The sequence below is a fragment of the Doryrhamphus excisus genome, chromosome 9 (assembly GCF_030265055.1).
Source record: "Doryrhamphus excisus isolate RoL2022-K1 chromosome 9, RoL_Dexc_1.0, whole genome shotgun sequence".
Taxonomy (NCBI): domain Eukaryota; kingdom Metazoa; phylum Chordata; class Actinopteri; order Syngnathiformes; family Syngnathidae; genus Doryrhamphus; species Doryrhamphus excisus.
Window position 1 is genome coordinate 2,213,185 of NC_080474.1, and position 20,267 is coordinate 2,233,451.

General features: G+C 42.8%; 1 protein-coding gene across 6 annotated transcripts in view; it reads left to right on the forward strand.

Annotated features, from left to right (window-relative positions):
• LOC131135660 (mitogen-activated protein kinase kinase kinase kinase 4-like) overlaps nucleotides 1-20,267 on the forward strand; it is a 50,122-nt gene that overhangs the window by 14,761 nt on the left and 15,094 nt on the right. For 5 of the 6 annotated variants that reach the window (XM_058081832.1, XM_058081833.1, XM_058081835.1 and 2 more), the window contains exons 3-14: nucleotides 10,005-10,061; nucleotides 13,212-13,337; nucleotides 14,946-15,056; nucleotides 15,134-15,224; nucleotides 15,291-15,421; nucleotides 15,533-15,587; nucleotides 15,663-15,741; nucleotides 15,852-16,027; nucleotides 16,094-16,166; nucleotides 16,282-16,492; nucleotides 16,556-16,717; nucleotides 16,805-16,891. In XM_058081832.1, coding sequence (XP_057937815.1) covers nucleotides 10,005-10,061; nucleotides 13,212-13,337; nucleotides 14,946-15,056; nucleotides 15,134-15,224; nucleotides 15,291-15,421; nucleotides 15,533-15,587; nucleotides 15,663-15,741; nucleotides 15,852-16,027; nucleotides 16,094-16,166; nucleotides 16,282-16,492; nucleotides 16,556-16,717; nucleotides 16,805-16,891 — 1,359 coding nt within the window. Of the gene's footprint in view, nucleotides 1-10,004; nucleotides 10,062-13,211; nucleotides 13,338-14,945; nucleotides 15,057-15,133; nucleotides 15,225-15,290; nucleotides 15,422-15,532; nucleotides 15,588-15,662; nucleotides 15,742-15,851; nucleotides 16,028-16,093; nucleotides 16,167-16,281; nucleotides 16,493-16,555; nucleotides 16,718-16,804; nucleotides 16,892-18,654; nucleotides 18,922-20,267 lie in introns of all 6 variants that reach the window. The other variant, XM_058081834.1, reaches the window with a different exon arrangement.

Sequence of the window (20,267 nt, forward strand, 5' to 3'; positions counted from 1 at the left end):
TAATTAGCCACTCCAAATTGTCCATAGGTATGAATGTGAGTGTGAATGGTTGTTTGTCTATATGTGCCCTGTGATTGGCTGGCCACCAGTCCAGGGTGTACCCCGCCTCTGGCCCGAAGACAGCTGGGATAGGCTCCAGCACCGCCGTGACCCTCGTGAGGAAAAGCAGTAGAAAATGAATGAATGGTTGCTAATTGTGAATGCTAACGGGCATCATATCACAGAAGCGCAACAATTAACACAATTGTTAACACAATTGTACCTTATTTGCATATTTCCTACCGTAGGACCTAGTGCTCAAACCCGATGTGGTGTCTCTTATCCAAACGCCAAACCAGCGACATCTTCATTTACTCTTTCGTGTCACATTTAATTACCCGGCAAGCATTAGCTTCCCCAAACATGACATGTCGCTTTGTCTCGGGCCTCTAACAGGATTTGTTTAATAGCGTACAATCCCTGATTCATATCTCTGCAACCCCCAGTCAGCCGCGATCAGCACTAATGAGCCTCAGCCACAGGAATAACGAGCTTCCCGTGGACACTGACTCTGGATGAGGGAGGACAAAGTACTCGGGCGGAGAGAAACTCTTAAAAAGTCCAATAATTGTGTCCAACCCCCAGATTATTGTCGTTTACTGCTGAGGTTGCGTCCTTCAATGCCATGCAAGCCGCATCCATATCATCTCCAAGGAAGGAAAGTGAAAAGGAGCGGCAAGAAGTCCTGACTTGGACTCGTGGTCTTTTCCGCCTTCACCTCCACTCGTCCCCGGCGGGGGTGTCGGTGTTGTCCCTGATAATCCCCCCAGCTCAGAGGGCTGAGAGAGGAATGTCACGATGAAAGGAGAGGCGAGAAGGTCAGGTCGCCTCGTGTCCCGAGGTCCTTCAGCTGAACGCTCGGAGAATGTGTCGTCAAGTTCACCAGGTGGTGCCAAACGGAACGCTGGAATTCTCATCATGTCCGACACGTCTCTCTTTCGGATAGAAGCGAACAAGAATCCAGATGGTTGTTGTCCGCATTCCTTCAGCTGCCGCTAGCGGCTTTGGGAAAAGCCCCCCGATGCTTCCGAGCGATATCCATTACGTTGGCACTTGAATCTCCCTGGGTTTCTAAAAGCGGCCATGATGGCGCGTTACGTTATGGAAAGTTGCGCCCGCGGCCAGGATGTCACCGCCGTACTACGAGCAGGTCTAATTACAGCTACGTTCTCCACTCCTCACCTGGTGCTTTCACTTCTTTGGCGTTACGTCTGCCAGGGAACCTCGCTTGTTGCCAACTTCATTGTTGGTATTTGCTGCTGGGACTTTATTCATGAGTGATGGATATCCTATTACATTTCGGGAAACTGTCAAATCAGGTCTAATTGGGATCTGATCCAGATTACACAGTAGGAAGCAATGTAAATGCAACACAAAAAAGTGGCACTTGAACTCTTCAGATCAGGTTGTAATACTTGCATACAAAGGATTCCACCAAAATCAGAAGCGCAGGCAAATCATGTTTAATCTGAATCTGATCCAGATTACAATGTAAATGCAACACAAAAAAGTGGCACTTGAACTCTTCAAATCAGATTGTAATTGTCTTTTAAAATGTTAGGTCCTTACTTGCATATAAAGGATTCCACCAAAATCAGAAGCTCAAGCAAATCATGTTTAATCTGGATCTGATCCAGATTACAATGTAAATGCAACACAAAAAAGTGGCACTTGAACTCTTCAGATCAGGTTGTAATTGTCTTTAAAAATATCAGGTCCTTACTTGCATATAAAGGATTGCACCAAAATCAGAAGTTCGGGTAAATAATGTTTAATCTGGATCTGATCCAGATTACACAGTGGGAAGCAATGTAAATGCAACGCAAATGTCTTTTAAAATGGTGGGTCCTTACTTGCATATGAACGATTCTATGCAAATCAGAAGTCAAATCAGATTTAATCTAGATCTGATCCAGATTGCACAGCCGGAAGCAATGTAAATGAAAATCCCACGTTGAGATGCTGGAATTGGAGTCTAATGTGTTGTTTGTTGTTCTTATTATCGATGTGTAGGCTTGGCGGAGGTGCAAGTTATATAAGTTATATAAATATACCTATGTAAGTACATGCTCACGCATGTCTTATGAGATATTTATCATGTGTTTTTATTGACAAACCCCCAGTTCTAAATCAATCTGCCATTTCTACCAAAGAGAATTTAGAGTGGAGGCGCAATGAGGACACATTGGTCGAGCGCCATTACGTCATTCCAGCACCTTGTCGGCCGCCGTGAGTCACGTTTGCTGCGAGCCAACAACAGTTTATTCGGGTCACGCACAACTGGAGGCAGCCAGCGCTTGTAAAGCTTTCACTGGGGTTGACACTGCGGGTCAAACCCAAATACGTCCGACAGCTGACGTGCGTCCTGTAGACTGTTGATATTAGCGCACGGTTTATTACGCGTCATCATGTTGCTGTTCAGTGAAAACATTATGATTTACGGGATAGCATAAATGCTATTTGCTGGACTGGAATGGTTTTGATGATTTGTAAGATGAGAAGAGGAGTTGAACCAACTGGCAGGCAACGAGCTCTAAGACCTAATGCGACTTCTCGGTTGCACGGTGGTGGACAGGGGCAAACACAGAAATGATCCAAAACCAAAAACACACACAGCAGGAGAAATGCTGCAAACACTAAAGTAGAGGATGGCTAACTGGCTAACGTTGTTCCATCAACTTGCACCATTTTTTTCATGTTGTTGTTTTTTGGGGTCTGTGCTGTTGGCGTTTGCATCATTTTTATTTTGCATTTAACTTTTTCACTTCTTTTTCACTTTTTTATGGTGTTTTTGCTTTTGAAATATTTCTGTGTTTAGACATTATGTTGTGTTATCACATGAAATTACATTTTCTGTCAAACACACAAATATTATTCAAATTAACGACAGTGTTTGTCCCTATTTGCCCTATTTGCCTCTTGTAAATAAACACTTGTGGTTTTAAACTGTGGTACAAAATGAGCCATTGCAATATCAATTAGTATGACTGTCATCATCACTGGCTATTAGACAACCTTCACAGTTGATTCATTCATTCATTTTCTACCGCTTATCATCACGAGGGTCGCGGGGGTGCTGGAGCCTATCCCAGCTGTCTTGGGGTGAGAGGCGGGGTACACCCTGGACTGGTGGCCAGCCAATCACAGGGCACATATAGACAAACAACCATTCACACTCACATTCATACCTATGGACAATTTGACTAGCATGGACTAGCATGTTTTTGGAATGTGGGAGGAAACTGGAGTACCCGGAGAAAACCCACGCATGCACGGGGAGAACATGCAAACTCCACACAGAGATGGCAGAGGGTGGAATTGAACCCTGGTCTCCTAGCTGTGAGATCTGCACACTAACCACTGTACCGCCGTGCAGCCCCCCTTCACAGTTGATGTCCTCAACAAACAAGATGTGTGTTTGTGTGTTTGTCATGGCATCTGTGTGTGTGTGTGTGGGGGGGGGGGTGTTATGGGGTCTTGGTGTGTGTGTTTGATTGCACCACAGCTTGCACCTGGCCTCTTGTCCATGCCTAAAAGCCCAGAGGGGTGCAATAAAGACGGCCTTGTCCCAAACATCACACACACACACACAGTAGTCATCTAGGTCATATCTACATTTTATGTGATTCTTGAGCTGAGAATATAAGATGACACCACCTCCCTGGTATTTCCTTGATGGGGGTGGGGAGGCCTCCTTAGTCCCTATCTGTCTTAAATCTTGTATCCTGTGTTTGTTGTTTACAACGTTAAGCGTGGCTGGATGCTCGTGTTAGTGTGCAACAAGAACTACTTGGGCTTTGTTTTACTAACTTTTCCTGGTAAAGAGAGTGAAGTGCAAGTACTAAACTACCAGCGACGACTTAATACTAGTTTAAATTGGCTAATGCCATCGACAAGCAGATGCGGCCATGTTTTGACAAAACGCTGACACTGCACAGGAGTCGGGTTGCATCGGTACTGTTTTTTACCGTCCTGTGATTGTCCTAAATAACATGCTGTATCGAAAAAGGGGCAAACCAGTGCCATAAACTACCATATATTCTTGTTTCTTACACCAGAAAATGGTTGTTTAGTAGCGCTTCTGCCCTGGCAGAGCAAAACAAGGCTATGTTCTTTATTTGCTAGCAGTCGTGTTACTGCAAACTGCAACAAAACAACACAATGAATCATGTTTAATCTGGATCTGATCCAGATTACACAGTAGGAAACAATGTAAATGCAACACATAAAGTGGCACTTGAACTCTTCAGATCAGGTTGTAATACTTGCATACAAAGGATTCCACCAAAATCAGAAGCGCAGGCAAATCATGTTTAATCTGGATCTGATCCAGATTACAATGTAAATGCAACACAAAAAAGTGGCACTTGAACTCTTCAGATCAGGTTGAAATTGTCCTTTAAAATGTCAGGTCCTTACTTGCATGTAAAGGATTCCACCAAAATCAGAAGCTCAGGCAAATCATGTTTAATCTGGATCTGATCCAGATTACACTGTAGGGAGCAATGTAAATGCAACACAAAAAAGTGGCACTTGAACTCTTCAGATCAGGTTGAAATTGTCTTTTAAAATGTCAGGTCCTTACTTGCATGTAAAGGATTCCACCAAAATTCAGAAGCTCAGGCAAATCATGTTTAATCTGGATCTGATCCAGATTACACAGTAGGAAGCAATGTAAATGCAACACAAAAAAACTGGCACTTGAACTCTTCAGATCAGGTTGTAATACTTGCATACAAAGGATTCCACCAAAGTCAGAAGCACAGGCAAATCATGTTTAATCTGAATCTGATCCAGATTACACAGTAGGAAACAATGTAAATGCAACACATAAAGTGGCACTTGAACTCTTCAGATCAGGTTGTAATTGTCTTTAAAAATGTCAGGTCCTTACTTGCATATAAAAGATTCCTCCAAAATCAGAAGCTCAAGCAAATCATGTTTAATTTGGATCTGTTCCAGATTACAATGTAAATGCAACACAAAAAGTGGCACTTGAACTCCTCAGATCAGGTTGTAATTGTCTTTTAACATATATAAAACAAACAACCTATAAAACAATCCTCATTTTTAAAAATAAGCCACTTATGCTGGCCTGTAATAACGATCAGATGATGCAAGCACGACTCCGCAGATCAGTCTTCTCCAAGTTGTGTCCTACTTTCAACATCTGGCAGTTGTTTTGCATTACTGCGTGCTAAAAGTGTTATAGCGGGGTATAATGATAGACCAACTCAAAACGTGGAATTGGATTTTACAGGTTTTTACTGAATAAGACACAGAACATACACAAATGGAGGGTTTGGGATTTACAATATGAACTATGTTTATGTATAACTCTTACATGACCTCGATATTTTGGTGTTTTGTAATCAAACCGAACATTATAAACACTCAAATGTCGGAATGAAATATCATAACTTTGTTGTAGCTTGCTTGCTTTTCTGTCACTTTTTGTCACATGGGCCTTAAACAAACCCCCACTCTGTTTTGGAATGACACATATGTCACTTAGAAGTCTCAAATTTTAGAAACCGCTGGAATTTAGACTTAAAGTCATTGAAAATTAGTTTTCATGACAAAAAGCGAAGCCTTTCCGCTCTTCAACAGTCAAAACATTTGATGGTATTTTTAGCGGTTGGTGTGTCGGCCGGGGCCGGGGGTTCGGTTTTGTTGGCGAGCGTGTCAGCGGCAGCAGTCGGTGTGTGAAGCGAAGCACTGTGGAGTAAATCAATTCATCAGCAGCTGCCCATGTGATCCTTTCAAGCTCCGCCGCTGACTGAGCATTTTTTGTTCTCCACTTGGCTACGACTTTTTAGCACGACTAACTCCGCTCAATCTCTCCTCTTTGTGCGCATCGGGAAACGTCTCTTGTATTTATCGTTGCCGTGTTATTTAGTAGTTGTGACACGTCAGTGTGCTTTGGTCATCCAGGTATTGTTGTATTTTTTGTCACTTGTCACTTGTCAAATGTCACTTGTTGAACAAGTTCTTTAAAAAAGAAGCTCGGTCCAAAACATGCATTTATTTAACACATTATAATGGGACTGTGAATGTCGCTTGTCATTACAACTCTACAGGTTGTACAGCAGGTGGCGATATGCTTTGTAACCTTAATTGTCTGTATGAGCAATGTTCATTGTGGTTAATTGGCTCCAGACCTGGCCACGATTTTTTTGTATTTTAAGAAATATTATCAATATTAAGAAATTGAATATTTCTGTCGAGCACAAAAAACCTGTATTATTTTCTAAATACAGTTTCTGTCAATATTAAAGCTCTGTAGACATGAAATAACACCCCTATGGTCACTTTTACACTCTTGTTCTTTATTTACACCGGGATCACGTCAGGGGCACAAGAGACAGCCATGGCTTTAAGCGTAGCATGCTAGCTAGCTCACTCGTTAGCCTCCAATTTATTTATTCTAAACTTTAAAAAAGGTTTTCAAACTAACTGGGGAAGAAGGACAAAGTAAAAAGATAAAAGCTTACCACTTCCACATGGAATGGGAGGCTAACTTTTTTCACTTATCATGTCTGACTCCATGCAGTGTTAAGATAATGTAATGTCTCATCAGTGTTTTGTGTTATTACTGATGCCGAGTAACCACAATACTACATAGGGTAGTATATGAGTTGTCTTTTAATATATTTGAACTAATAATGTGCCATAGTCAACCATGAAACATTAACGATTAATTAATTTGGAAAACGACAATAGAGTGTTTGAATCACAATGTAACGACTGTATTTACATTGTTTTCTGCATGTAAAACTATAATTATGACATCTGAAATGGGAAAGCAGTTGTTTGTCCTCAAGTCCTTGATCGTCTTTCGTCTGGCGTCCATATTTTGTCCAAGCCTGCGCTTTCCAGAACAAAGAAAGCCAGCGTCAATGATGTCATCTTTCGAAGGTTGTATGACCGTCTGAGTGTTTTATAATTGTTACAGCCTGTGAGGTCAACGTGCTCACGTGGCAGACGACCAGACACACCAAAAAAAAAAAAAACCCAACTGTGCTCATGTTGTCGTCGTGAGGCTAAACGTGTAGCGACTTGGCTGCTTCTAGAAAAAAGACGTTGAATTGAATATCATAAGCGTCTACGTTTGTGACCTTGGGGTCCGAGCTTATTGACATGCGGCTACTAATTGTTTATAGACTGTTGAGTGGACCGAAACCAAGCTGAAATCTTATGAGAGCTAGGAGTTGGCACACTTGACTTTGTTTACGGCGTATTTTAGTGCTATTACGACTAAAAATGTCAAACAATAGCGTTTCCCGTACATTTTAGTGGACGTTTTGCTTGATGGGCGACCATGTTTTTCAGCAAATCATCCTCAAATTTTACACATGTGCTTTTCAGTCCTTGGTTGTTTAATTTTATGGCAATTCGACCAAACACGCTAATGCAGGGATGTCCAAAGTGCGGCCCGGGGGCCATTTTGCTGCCCGCGACTGTTGTTTTTAGTGGCCCATGGCACATTTAAAAAAATGTATTTAAAAAGAAAACAAATAAAAACAGCAAAAATTTAAAAAATCTGTTGTAAATCGACAAGAAGAAAGAAAAATACGTTGTAATTTTATGAAAATAACGCAAAATTACGACAAAAAATGACGAAAAACATCATTTTAGTAGCATAAAGTTGAAATATTACAGGAAAAAATATTTTTTTACATTGTAAAATGAGAATTTTAAATGTATAACTTCTTGCAATGAGTTGTGTGAGAAATTTCAAGTAAAACCTGCCAATGGGGCTTAATACCAGCGGCGCCGAGTGGTCTATTTGCCATAAAAAATAATGGCACAAGGGACATAGTAGAGGTGCACGTTTTGACAAACTTTCATCCTTTTGTGTTCAGCAGTCGAGGAGAAGAAGAGGTAACTAACACAAACGCACACAATGGCCTGATTATTTACACACATGCGACATTTTACTTCCCTGAAGAGTTGAGCTGCATTTATTTTGGCTAGTGCGTGCCGAGCCTTTGCATTAGCCTGCACCGTGTGTGTGTGTGTGTGTGTGTGTGTGCGCGTGTGTGTGCTGGGAGTTGGAAAGTGATGACTCAGCAGAGCGACACTGTGATGGATTCTAAATGGAAGCTGTTGGAGGCCAGCGAGTGCTTGGCTGCTGTGGCTGGAACATGTATTCGTATTCGTACACTGTGCACACACATGTCGCGGTTTCCTGCTCATAGGCACGTCAAAAATGATGTTGATTATATCTTATTGTGTCCAGAGTTGGTTATCAGTGAAAGCAAACACACTGGCTCCTTTTTTGCGCTTTTATTTTCTGCTCTGTTTATCTTTCCACTTCCTCACTTCTTTGCATTGAAAGGGCTTGGAATATCTGACACGACTTGACTTATTCTAGTTCCAGTTTGCCGTTCGTGGTGTTCTAAGCAAACGTTCTGAGCGAATCATTGCCCGAGAGGTTTTATGTTGAGGTTCTGCTGAATCGTCTTGTGATTCCCAAGAAACCGCTGCGCTCCAAAAGTATTCCACATCTTGTGATCCCGACCGAACAACAATCCAGATGAGGCCTTCTTCGGTTACGTCATCGCTGTTGTGTTTCATAACTTCCCAGTCGCCCCCGACGGTGACGAACTGAAAAATGAAAGGACGCGAAGGCCACTTTGATATTGTGAAGATATGCTAAGAAGTCATATATATATTTAAAGATAAAAATGCATCTCAGCTTTGTAATATACATGAAAAAAATATTATTAGTATCAACTTCAGTGTATGCTCTTTTTTTTCCAGTTTTGATTTTTTCCCCAATTTTTTTCAACCTTATATGATCTTCTGGTATTTTAATGAATTTATATAATATTTATTTATAATATTAAATATTATATTATAATTTATAATATTAAATAATATTATTTATAATATTAAATAATTTCTAAAAAATACAACCTTAATTTGTTGGATTTTTCATATTATGACTTTAAAAAAAATAAACTTTTTCTTTAATATTTCAACTCTATGCTGCTAAAAGAATGTTAGTTTTCCTTATAGACTTTTCTTCTTGTTACAATACAGCTTTTTTTTCTTAATATTTTCATGGGGGGGCAGGTGGGGAGGCGGGTGCTGTAGCCTAGGACGTGGACATTTGAAATCATCACATTGTTTACGTTCCTTCGTTGTGTGGAACTTTCTATCCGCTGTCTGCATCGTCGATGACTTTGCACTGACTTCCATTAAAGTCCTGTCTGTGGGCGGAGCTTGTGCGATTAAGGTTAGCGTGCACTTGACCCTCATGTGATTGATGGACGTCGAATAGAACGCTGTCTCCCTTTATTGACATTCACTGGATAAAAGCCAACTTTTAGAAGGGCTTTTAACCTTGGCCGAGACGTCGTCTTATCGCCAAGGATGAGAGATGAGGGATTTGCACCTCGTGGCCATATTTGCTCCATTAATACATCGTGCTGACCTCTTGTGCTTTGTCCTAAGTTGGTCATTTCCGCTCAGGTTTTTGGCCATGAAGTTGTGTGGCATCCTCATCAGCAGTGACTTGGTCCTGTGAGGCCTGCTGTTTTTATTAGTTTAGTTATTGGGGTTATTAAAAATAGCTTTGGCTTTACTTTCTCTACCAGGAAACAGGATGTAGAGAAGGTCTCTAGACTGTTGCTTACAGATCCCGAGACCCCCGATTACATTGTCATGAATGACATCATTTCTTAGATAGCCAACCTTATATATATAAGTTAAAAACAATAAGTATGTTGTGGTTCCACGTCCAGCTATGCTTTATATTTGCATGACCCCAACCAAGTCACCCCAGTGTGTTTGCTCAGCCTACAAAACGACCTTCGGGGAGGCGGCGTGTTTGATTCCCGCCAACAAAACACGCAAGCACGCTTCACTCCGGGCTGGAAAAGCAAAACAAAACCATAAAAATGTCTCCTTGTTTACTCTCGTCTCAGTTGTTGATCATTTTGACTTTCTGTCCACAGGGTCGACATGTCAAGACGGGACAATTGGCGGCCATCAAGGTCATGGATGTCACAGAGGTCAGTTTGTTTTATATGCACACCTACTGATTAGTGATAGCATTGTGGACTAATACATGGGACTAATACAGGAAGTTCCCACTTCATATTATCGGATAGCTCTGGTACAGCTTTATTGTATTTCATGTAAATAATCACAAAAAGTTCCAGTTTTCATGTTTTAATCTAAAACCAAATAACTAACTTTTAGTCAACGACTAATCAACGTTGTGGTCTAAAAAGTCAGACGCCAGAACTTGTATGTCATCGAAAGACGTGTATTGCCGTGCGAGAGGTTCCCCCCCAGATGTTGGCAAACTTTCTTCTTGTCATCCAAAAATGATTATTTTTTAAAAGGGTCAGTGAAGCGGCTCACATAACCCACCACTCCTGGCCCCCCGGCCCCCGGCATCCACCCACACGCTGCTTGGAAATGTGGACTCCCATTGCGCCACAGATGAACCCAAATTGGGCCGTGTGACGCCATGATTTGCATATTTTACTTGCCGCATGCGATAAACTTTATTTCTCCAAGTCATTCCGAATACAAATAATCAAAAGGTGGGAAAACCTCCTGGAAAGTATCACGGTATTCCGCCGTGGAGACTCCACTGTATTTGTTTTGCAGTGAGTTCACGTCACATGCGCTCTGACCCACATTCCATTTCCTCTTCCATACGAGGGGAAGGGGGGGGGGCGAGACACACGGACACCCACTCCCACATGAATATAGTCGATATGAATAAAAGTCCAAATAAAGCCAAGTGCTGGTGCTGTGCAGTTTCCGTGTGTAGCGAGTTTGCTTTAGTTTCCATGGGACCTAAAAACCACCATAAAGAATTCAGCAGATTTCTTATCTTCTGAACGACCCCCCCCCCCCCCAGTCCTCTCTGGATTGTCTTGGAAAAGTTCATCAGAAGTGGACTTGAATCATGGCAGGCGTTTCTGCTGTCGGTTTGCTTCTTTCTGCTCCCAAATGTTTTGAGTAATGGCTTTTGATAAATGGCTTCTTGTCTTCCTGTTACTCCAAGAAGCGCTAATGTGGGCTTAAGCCACTTTATCCACGAATACAGTCGCTAGCTGCCATGTTTGTAGTCGACTGGCCTACATTCTAGTTGGTTGATTTATTCTGAAATTCTGAGTGTTTAAATTGGAATAATTTTCTGGTTCTGGTTGGCTTCAATAGTGTAAGGGTTGTATTCCATTACATCTCAGATTATTTTTGTTTAGTTTTAGTTGTATTTAATTGTAATGACTATTTTTATTGTATTATGTTTGAAATGTAATTTTTTGGACCCCAGGAAAAATAGTCTTCACTGCAGTGAGGACTAATCACTGGATCTGTAATAAACAATAAACTGGCCAATTGTAGGCTGAGCTTCAGGTGTAACTTTAAGACGTGTAGCAAAGCCTGCTTTTAAAAAAGCAACTTTTCAACTACTTCAAAGTGAGTTTTAACACCTCTCGCTCATATCGCTTGATTTTCCACCCATCCATTTTCTATGCCGCTATCGCCAATCCCAGCCTGAATTTTGCTAAGTATCGTATCGGAATCTAAATCGGTGGTATTGCAAAAGTAGTGGCGAGAAATCAGTAGTAGATGACTCCGACACCAGCCTAAACGTTAAATACCCAGCAGGTTAATTGCAGCTCCGCCCACCACTGTAAAAACTCAGAAATCACACAGTAAAACGTAAAAAAAAAACATATATTGCTACAATGCAGCAGCAACAGAACCAATGTTGTAATCGCAGGAAGACGCGTAGCGCTCATTCAGCTCTAATCGCTGCGTGTTGATTGTAAACCATCCGGCAACTTGAACATACATGACTTCCACACTGATTCCACAACATTTTAAAGCGCATTCAGAGGTAAACAAAGCTGCGGGATGCTGCCCACTCAAGTGCAACCAACTATTTGGCGACTACAGTATGCGTGAGATGAGATGAGGCCTACCTGCCTTCATCATCAAGTGGAAAGCCTTGTGACACTGCCAACTAGTGGCCTGGCATGCACGCTACGTCTTCTCCTAAGTCTGTTATTTCTTTAAAACTGGAACATTTCTATCCATTTTTAGCAAGGACGTTGTCATGTAAACTTGTAAAGTGCATGTTTTGGTCTGCGGGTAGACGCCGCAGCCTCCCCTGAGCAGACATTCCGGTTACGGGGTTCAATCCCATAATCTTCCTGATGGGAGGCCTCGTCACGGAGCAGTTTGAAGGTTGAGTCTTGAACTCCTCATGAGTCCATGGTGTCCTCCACGTTGTCTTTTCCGGCCCTGCGTCCCTCCGCGTCCCTCCGCGTCCCTCCGCGTCCCTCCGCGTCCCTCCGCGTCCCTCCGCGTCTCTCCGCCCTGCTTCCGGTTTTCACAACGGCTCCATTCTGCGGTCACCGCCGACACGCTCGTTTCCATTGTATGTTTCAGTGCAGCAAGATGGCCGCCTCCATGTCTCCCCACCACGTCCTGCCCAGGAATGATAATGAGCAGCTTGTGCGAGGGAATGACTGGTTGAAGTGCGGTGAGGGTGAGGGTGGGGGGGTGGGGGTGCCTGAAGGATGGGACACAGAGAGGCGAGGTGAAGCGCTGTGATGATGCCTTGTCTTAACATGTGACTAAGCTCGTTATAAGTTAATGCAGCGTGATGTCCAAGGACGGGGGGGGGGGCAGACATGAGGCATACGGCGGCCATGCGGGAGACAATGATGTCATCAAGTGTGTTTGTCTATTATGACTCACACACTTTATCTTTTTGACTTCTTCTCGGTTCACTTTTTACTGGCTGGAGTGAGAGCTCTGACCGTATGAGCGTTGGGGGCAAAAGAAGTCCATAGTGACTCCATAGTGACTCCATATTGAGTCCACATTCAATATGCGGTTCATTTAAAGTGCTTTGCATTCTGTAGCTCAAATCTTCCAAACCAAAATGATGTCCTCTGGGCTCATTATGTGGCTTATTTATATTTTCGGCTGTATTTACCATCTTAAATTTCACAAACAGCCTCTTAAATTTTTACTTTTTAAATGCTTTTTTGGCATATTACATGATATAATTCAAATATTCCAAATAAAAATGCCCTTTTCTGGGTTGAAAGGCTGTTTTAGGTTGTTGTGTACAAAGCAGGAAGTGGGGTGCCATCATAATAATCAAGTCTGTCTACGTATGTTGAAAGGATGAAGAGGAGGAAATCAAGCTGGAGATCAACATGCTGAAGAAGTACTCCCACCACAGGAACATCGCCACCTACTACGGCGCCTTCATCAAAAAAAGCCCACCAGGCCACGACGACCAGCTTTGGGTAGGTCTTCTCATCAATAATATTTCTTATTTACAAAAAAAAAAATCAAACATATTTGCCAGTTATGCAAAACCATCTCGGTATTTATAGCAGCTGATTTTGTTAGAAGGGATGACATTGCTTTATAACCCCCCCGATCTCAGAGAGGTGTCACCCGGCCTCCGAAAATCACAGCTGCCGCCATGACTTGTTTACAACCCACACGCTGTCTGCATGTCTTCCACTTTGGACTCTCTTCTGTGACGGCACGCACCAGGACCGAGTACATGACTTCACTGGACTGCACACGTCCTAAAACCGCCTTTGTAGTCTCGTCTTTGTAGAAGAGCGATGGGCACGCCGCTAATCTTTGTCAGTGATGTTTGATGTACAATATATGGACAGAAGTATTGGGACACTGCTCCTAGTCAGTGAATGGATTGAGAGGTTAGACGACAGTCCTTTTGGAGACATTTGGGACAATTGTGTGCTCTTACCTTTGCGGGAACACTTTCATTCTCTGTTCCTGGAGCACACAAAAAATATAGTTTTTTTTTAACTGAAATTGAATATTTTGCAATAAAATAAATTCGATTTGGTCACAAAAAGCCAAAGATATTGTTATATTTTGTCTCAAAAGAATTCTGTGACCGGTCAGAAAAATACTACCATGCGATGAAAATACAATTTAGCCGCAAAAAGGCTATGAAGATGTTGTGTTTTACCTCAAAAGGCTACTATAGCTACTGTTTTGCCATTAAAAAGCTGCACTAGGTAAGAGTAATTCTAGTTTGCTCACATATGTGTAACATTTGGCCATGAAAATACAAAAATTGGTCACAAAAGGGCAACAATACTCTATAAAAATGTTATGTTTTGCCTGAAAAATGCTGTACTAGGTCAAGGAAATGCTGGTCTAGTCACATATACATTTTACCATTAAAAGACTAAAATTGGTCACCCAAAAGCATAAAAATGTTATGTTTTGCCTGAAAAGACTAATGTTTTGCCATTAAAATGCTGTATTCGGTCAAGGAAATGATAGTCTAGTCACATACGTGTAACATTTTACCATTAAAAGACTAAAATTGGTCACCCAAAAGCATAAAAATGTCATGTTTTGACTCAAAAGACGAATATTATGCCATTAAAATGCTGTACTAGGTCAAGGAAATGCTAGTCTAGTCACATACGTGTAACATTTTACCATTAAAACACTAAAATTGGTCATACAAAGGCATACAAATGTTGTGTTTTGCCTGAAAATAAAATTTGTGTCTTATTTATTCTGGTCCTTTTAATGTTGAGATGTTATATATGGCGTAATGAAATGATGAAGAGCTACTCTGTCTATACATTGCTGCGCATACAACATGTGCCGCCCCAATTGTTGCGCTACAACAGAAACAGGAAACAGATGACGGGTGCAGCAGGTGGTGTTTTGTTTTTTTACCCACTCCAAACATGGGCTTTTAGTTTTGAACCATATCAACTGTGCCTGTTTTAGTTAAATCCAGTATTTCATAACCCAAAAATGCCTGAACACAATCAGTCCAGATGTGTTCACTGGAGGTCAAAGCTGAGCAAGGTCTCCACCATCTTCTCAATATTCCCTCTTGTGTCCTCCAGCTGGTGATGGAGTTCTGCGGCGCCGGTTCCATCACAGACCTGGTGAAGAACACCAAAGGCAACTCGCTGAAGGAGGACTGGATCGCCTACATCTCCAGGGAGATTCTCAGGGTCAGGGCCCCACGTGCTTCTAACCACTTCCTGTTTGAAAAACATCCTCTGATTGGTGGTGTTGTCTTCTCCTGCAGGGCTTAGCTCATCTTCACGCCCATCACGTCATCCATCGGGACATCAAAGGTCAAAACGTGCTGCTGACGGAGAACGCTGAGGTCAAACTAGGTACGTTTCTGACACGTTTACAAACAACAAGAGGAAAGATTTAGTCTCAAACGCTTTCCTCCATAGTGGACTTTGGCGTGAGCGCTCAGCTGGACCGAACTGTGGGCCGGAGGAACACCTTCATCGGGACGCCATATTGGATGGCTCCTGAGGTCATCGCTTGCGATGAAAACCCGGATGCCACCTATGACTACCGGGTCAGTCTTGTTGTTGATCAATTAGCCTGCTTAAAAACAAGATGGTTTATTAGATAGTTTATTTTAATACATCAATATTCAAAATGTGATGGTCTTCTTCCTGTTTTCCAGAGTGACCTGTGGTCCTGCGGAATCACGGCCATCGAGATGGCAGAAGGAGCTCCCCGTAAGTTTACGTGACGATCCATATCGATTCGAATCAAGCTGACCTAACTAACATCCAGTCGTGGTCTTCCTCCAGCGCTGTGTGACATGCACCCCATGAGAGCCCTCTTCCTCATCCCCAGAAACCCTCCTCCTCGACTCAAGTCCAAAAAATGGTGCGTTCACGTGAAACACCTCCCAAACCAAACCAGCAGTACCTCCACCTCCAATGAATAGCACATCTCACCTAGTAGTGGAGGGGAGATGATGACCATGGTGCTTGCAGGTCCAAGAAGTTCTTCAGCTTCATTGAGGGCTGCCTGGTGAAGAACTACACTCAGCGCCCCCCCACAGAGCAGCTCCTCAAGCACCCCTTCATCCGCGACCAGCCCAACGAGAGGCAGGTGCGCATCCAGCTCAAAGACCACATCGACCGCACCAAAAAGAAGAGGGGCGAGAAGGGTGAGAAGCTCATTCAGTCCAAGTTGCCTCACCTGGACGTCTTTTTAACCATCACGTCCTCCACAGATGAGACGGAGTATGAATACAGTGGAAGTGAAGAGGAGGAGGAGGAAGCATCCGAGCAAGAAGGAGAGCCAAGGTAAACATGGGGCATATTAAACACCTCATTAATTAATTAGTCATGAATTAATTCCATCATGAACACTTTAACGAGATGTTCAAAGATCACGTCTCCTTCTCTCACCGCGTCGCAGCTCCATCGTCAACGTGCCGGGCGAGTCCACGCTGCGCCGCGACTTCATTCGTCTGCAGCAGGAGAACAAGGAGCGCTCGGAGGCGCTGCGCCGCCAGCAGCTCCTGCAGGAGCAGCAGCTCCGCGAGCAGGAGGAGTACAAGCGGCAACTACTGGCTGAGCGGCAGAAGCGTATTGAGCAGCAGAAGGAGCAGAGGCGGCGGCTGGAGGAGGTGAGTCATAAAAATAAATCAATTAAAAAAAACGATATTCTGATATTTATTCATGTTTTGCAGCAACAACGGCGTGAGAGGGAGATGAGGAGGCAGCAGGAGCGCGAGCAGCGCCGTCGTGAGCAGGAGGAGAAGCGCCGCGTGGAGGAGCTGGAACGCCGCCGCAAGGAGGAGGAGGAGCGCCGGCGAGCTGAAGAAGAGAAGAGGAGGGCTGACAGGGAGCAGGTAGCCTAGCTTTCTTTCTTTCCGGCCATGTTTTTTAATCCTTTCCATGCTAACGCTGCAACTTTCCCGGGTGGTTTTGACTGTCAGGAGTACATCCGACGCCAGCTGGAGGAGGAGCAGAGACACCTGGAGATCTTGCAGCAGCAGCTGCTGCATGAACAAGCCATGTTGTTGGTGAGTGGCCAACACTTACAGATATAAGAAGCAGCATCACTGGGCCATAGAAAACCACATCGAGTGCCGACACCCCTCGGACGGGCTCACTCACGTCAACATGAGGAGTTACCAGAAGATAAGATATGCCTTTATTAGTCCCACAAGGAGGACATTTAAGGTTTACTGCAGCAAAGGCAGAGTACACAAGCATAGAAAGTGCAAAATCAAGGTAGTACAAATCAAGAAATTACACTTGAAAGTTTGGGATCACTTGCAAATTTTTTTGTTTTCCGAAGAAAAACACATTTTCATGCATTTCACAAACAGTTTTTTCCATTTCACAAACAATTAAAAGTAATCGGATGATTTTCAAAGAAGGATGTACATTTTTGTTAACTCCTCCCTTCAGAGAGCAGCACAAACTGGGTCTAACAAGGACAGAAAAACGCTGCCGAACTGTGCAAGAAGACATATCTGAGAGTGTGTTTTCCAAAAAAAAACACATTTTCATCCATTTCACAAACAATGAAAATGAATGAGATGATTTTCAAAGAAGGATGTACATTTTTGCATAGAGGCCTACTATCAACAACTGTCAGTCCTCTGCATCAATCTCCTGGTATGGCTGCTAATCCAAGTTCATCCTTTTATAAGGATAATAGATTATTAGAAAACCCATCTAAAAAATCTAAACTAAAACTAAAATCTCTTAATATACTGTTAACTACTCCCTTCAGAGAGCAGCACAAAGTGGGTCTAACAAGGACAGAAAAACGCTGCACAGCTGTGCAAGAAGACAAATATCTGAGAGTGTGTAGTTTAAGACAAAGACGCCTCACAGGTCGTCACCTGGCAGCTGTACTAAATAGTAGCCGTCAAACACCAGTGTCAGTATCAACAGTGAAGCGGCGACTTCAGGATGCTGGACTTCATAGCAGGATTCCCGAGAAAAAGCCATATCTCAGACTAGCCAAAACCATTTCCAAGTGATCCCAAACTTTTTCTGTTTATTTTCTGAGTAATTGATAATTCCCCAGGTCTTTATTCCTCATTCTTTGGTCTTTGTTCAAGGCCAGATGTCATGGGAGTTGTTAACAGTTGGAGGTGTTGACTGTGTCCCTGGTGATGATGTCACCAGGAAGCCAGTCATCCAGCAGGAAGACGGGGTTTCCCATGTTGCTGAGATTTAGTAGAATGACTGAAGAGGCCGGTCATGTGATGCAGCGTGACAGAGGATGCTCGGATAATGGAAAAAGGATGTGTGCGCTCGCTTCCGGCCTCGCTTCCACGTGGATCAACTTCCTATTCAGATTTGGATTCAACACAAAAACTGACTTTGGGCAGCCATGATAATTATTGACTGTTACTTTTAAACAACAGTAACTATAAAAACAGTTGTTTTATTAAATTAAATTAATTTAAAAAATTAATAAAAATATTGAATTTATTTTTTCTATATTAATTAAATTTTAAATGTATTAATGTAAATTAATTAAATTAATTAAATTATTTTTTTAAATAATTAGCCTACTGATAATTTTTGTCTCCTTCCTGTGACGTTAATGTTCTGTCACCTGAGCTCATTTGTCAACAAGCTCGCTGTAAGACGAAGGCCGTCGTACCAAATACTCTGCAATAACGGGACAAAACCATGGAACACATCCTGTGGCGTCTGCTCGGAGCGTGTACCCGAATACAGATCACCTTGCTAGGTCGCCCTGTTGTGGAAAAGTTCTTGTCAGTGTCTGGATGCGGTTCATCTTGGTCCTTGGTGCACTCAGGAGTACAAATGGCGGGAACTGGAGGAGCAGCGCCAAGCCCAAAAGCTCCAGAGGCAGCTTCAGCAGCAGCAGGCCTACCTGCTGTCCCTCCAGCAGAACCAGAACCAGAACCTGGACAGTAGCAAACAGATCATCAACCCCCCCAAGAACCTAGATGCCAGCAGTGTAAAGCAGCAAGAACAGCAAAACCTTGCAGATGTTTCTGAGAAGAATTCTGATGCTCCTGCCTGTGACCTCCAAAGCTCTCAATCCGAGGCGGTTGCCGAGGTGAACGCTCGTAGCGCTTCGCCGCTAAACTGACTTCTGGATGAGGTTTATTTTGCTTGGAGTGTGCCGCTGGTGTTGGACCTAACGCTTGTAGAGCAGCCGAGTGCCGACTCCACCAGTTAACCAATCTAATTCGTGTGGAATCATCTAACCTGACTGTGTGCCAGCTACAAAGTACAACCTCTTGCATGGAAACACATGAAACCACACGCATGTAAACGTCTGCTGGACATCTTTACATGCAAGAACTTCTAAGCCCTCATTGCTGACTCACAGGCAATAGTCAAAGCATGTGGTGTCTTCTGAAAAAGTGTAGTCCGTGATTTAGTTTTTATTTTTGCTCGTCTGCACACATCTCCTCCACATAAGACAATGGGTATGTGTACCACAGTACACCATGTACCACAGTACACCATGTACCATAGTACACTATGTACCACAGTACACCATGTACCATAGTACGCAAAGGTTCAAATGGTTGGTTTCCATCTATTTTCTATGCCACTTATCCTCACTAGGGTGGCGGATATCGACCCGTTATCAGCATAAAAATGCGATATCAATTGATATCAGTATCAGATTTTTTTCCCGTTCATGAAAACCGGTATTTAAAAATGTTGTATACAACTCATATATGCTCGTTCCATCACAGGAGATACGTATGTCATTTTACATATCGGTATCGGCTGATATCGGTATCGGAAATTTAGAGTTAGACAATATCGGCATATCAGTTTGTGGCAAAATGTTATTAGTTAGCCCTAATTATTAGCTATATTTTGATTGTCACTGTTAAAAATTAATTAATTCATTCAGTCATTTTGTACCGCTTATCCTCACGAGGTTTGTTGGCGTGCTGGAGCCTATCCCAGCTGTCTTTGGGCGAGAGGCGGGGTACACCCTGGACTGGTGGCCAGCCAATCACAGGGCACATATAGACAAACAACCATTCACACTCACATTCATACCTATGGACAATTTGGAGTCGCTAATTAACCTAGCATGTTTTTGGAATGTGGGAGGAAACCGGAGTACCCGGAGAAAACCCACACATGCACGGGGAGAACATGCAAACTCCACACAGAGATGGGTGGAATTGAATTTGGGTTTCCTAGCTGTGAGGCCTGCGTGCTAACCACTCAACCGCTGTGCAGCCACAGTTAAAAATATCCATATTAAAAATGACCATATTATTACTGAATACATTAAAAAAATACTGTCCATCATTTATTAATATAATTTTGTTTATTATAGTTATACATGATTTTGAGCCGCCGTGGTGTAGTGGTTAACGTTCTGGACTTAGGAGCAAACGCCCGAGTTCGAATCTCCACTAGTTATCATCA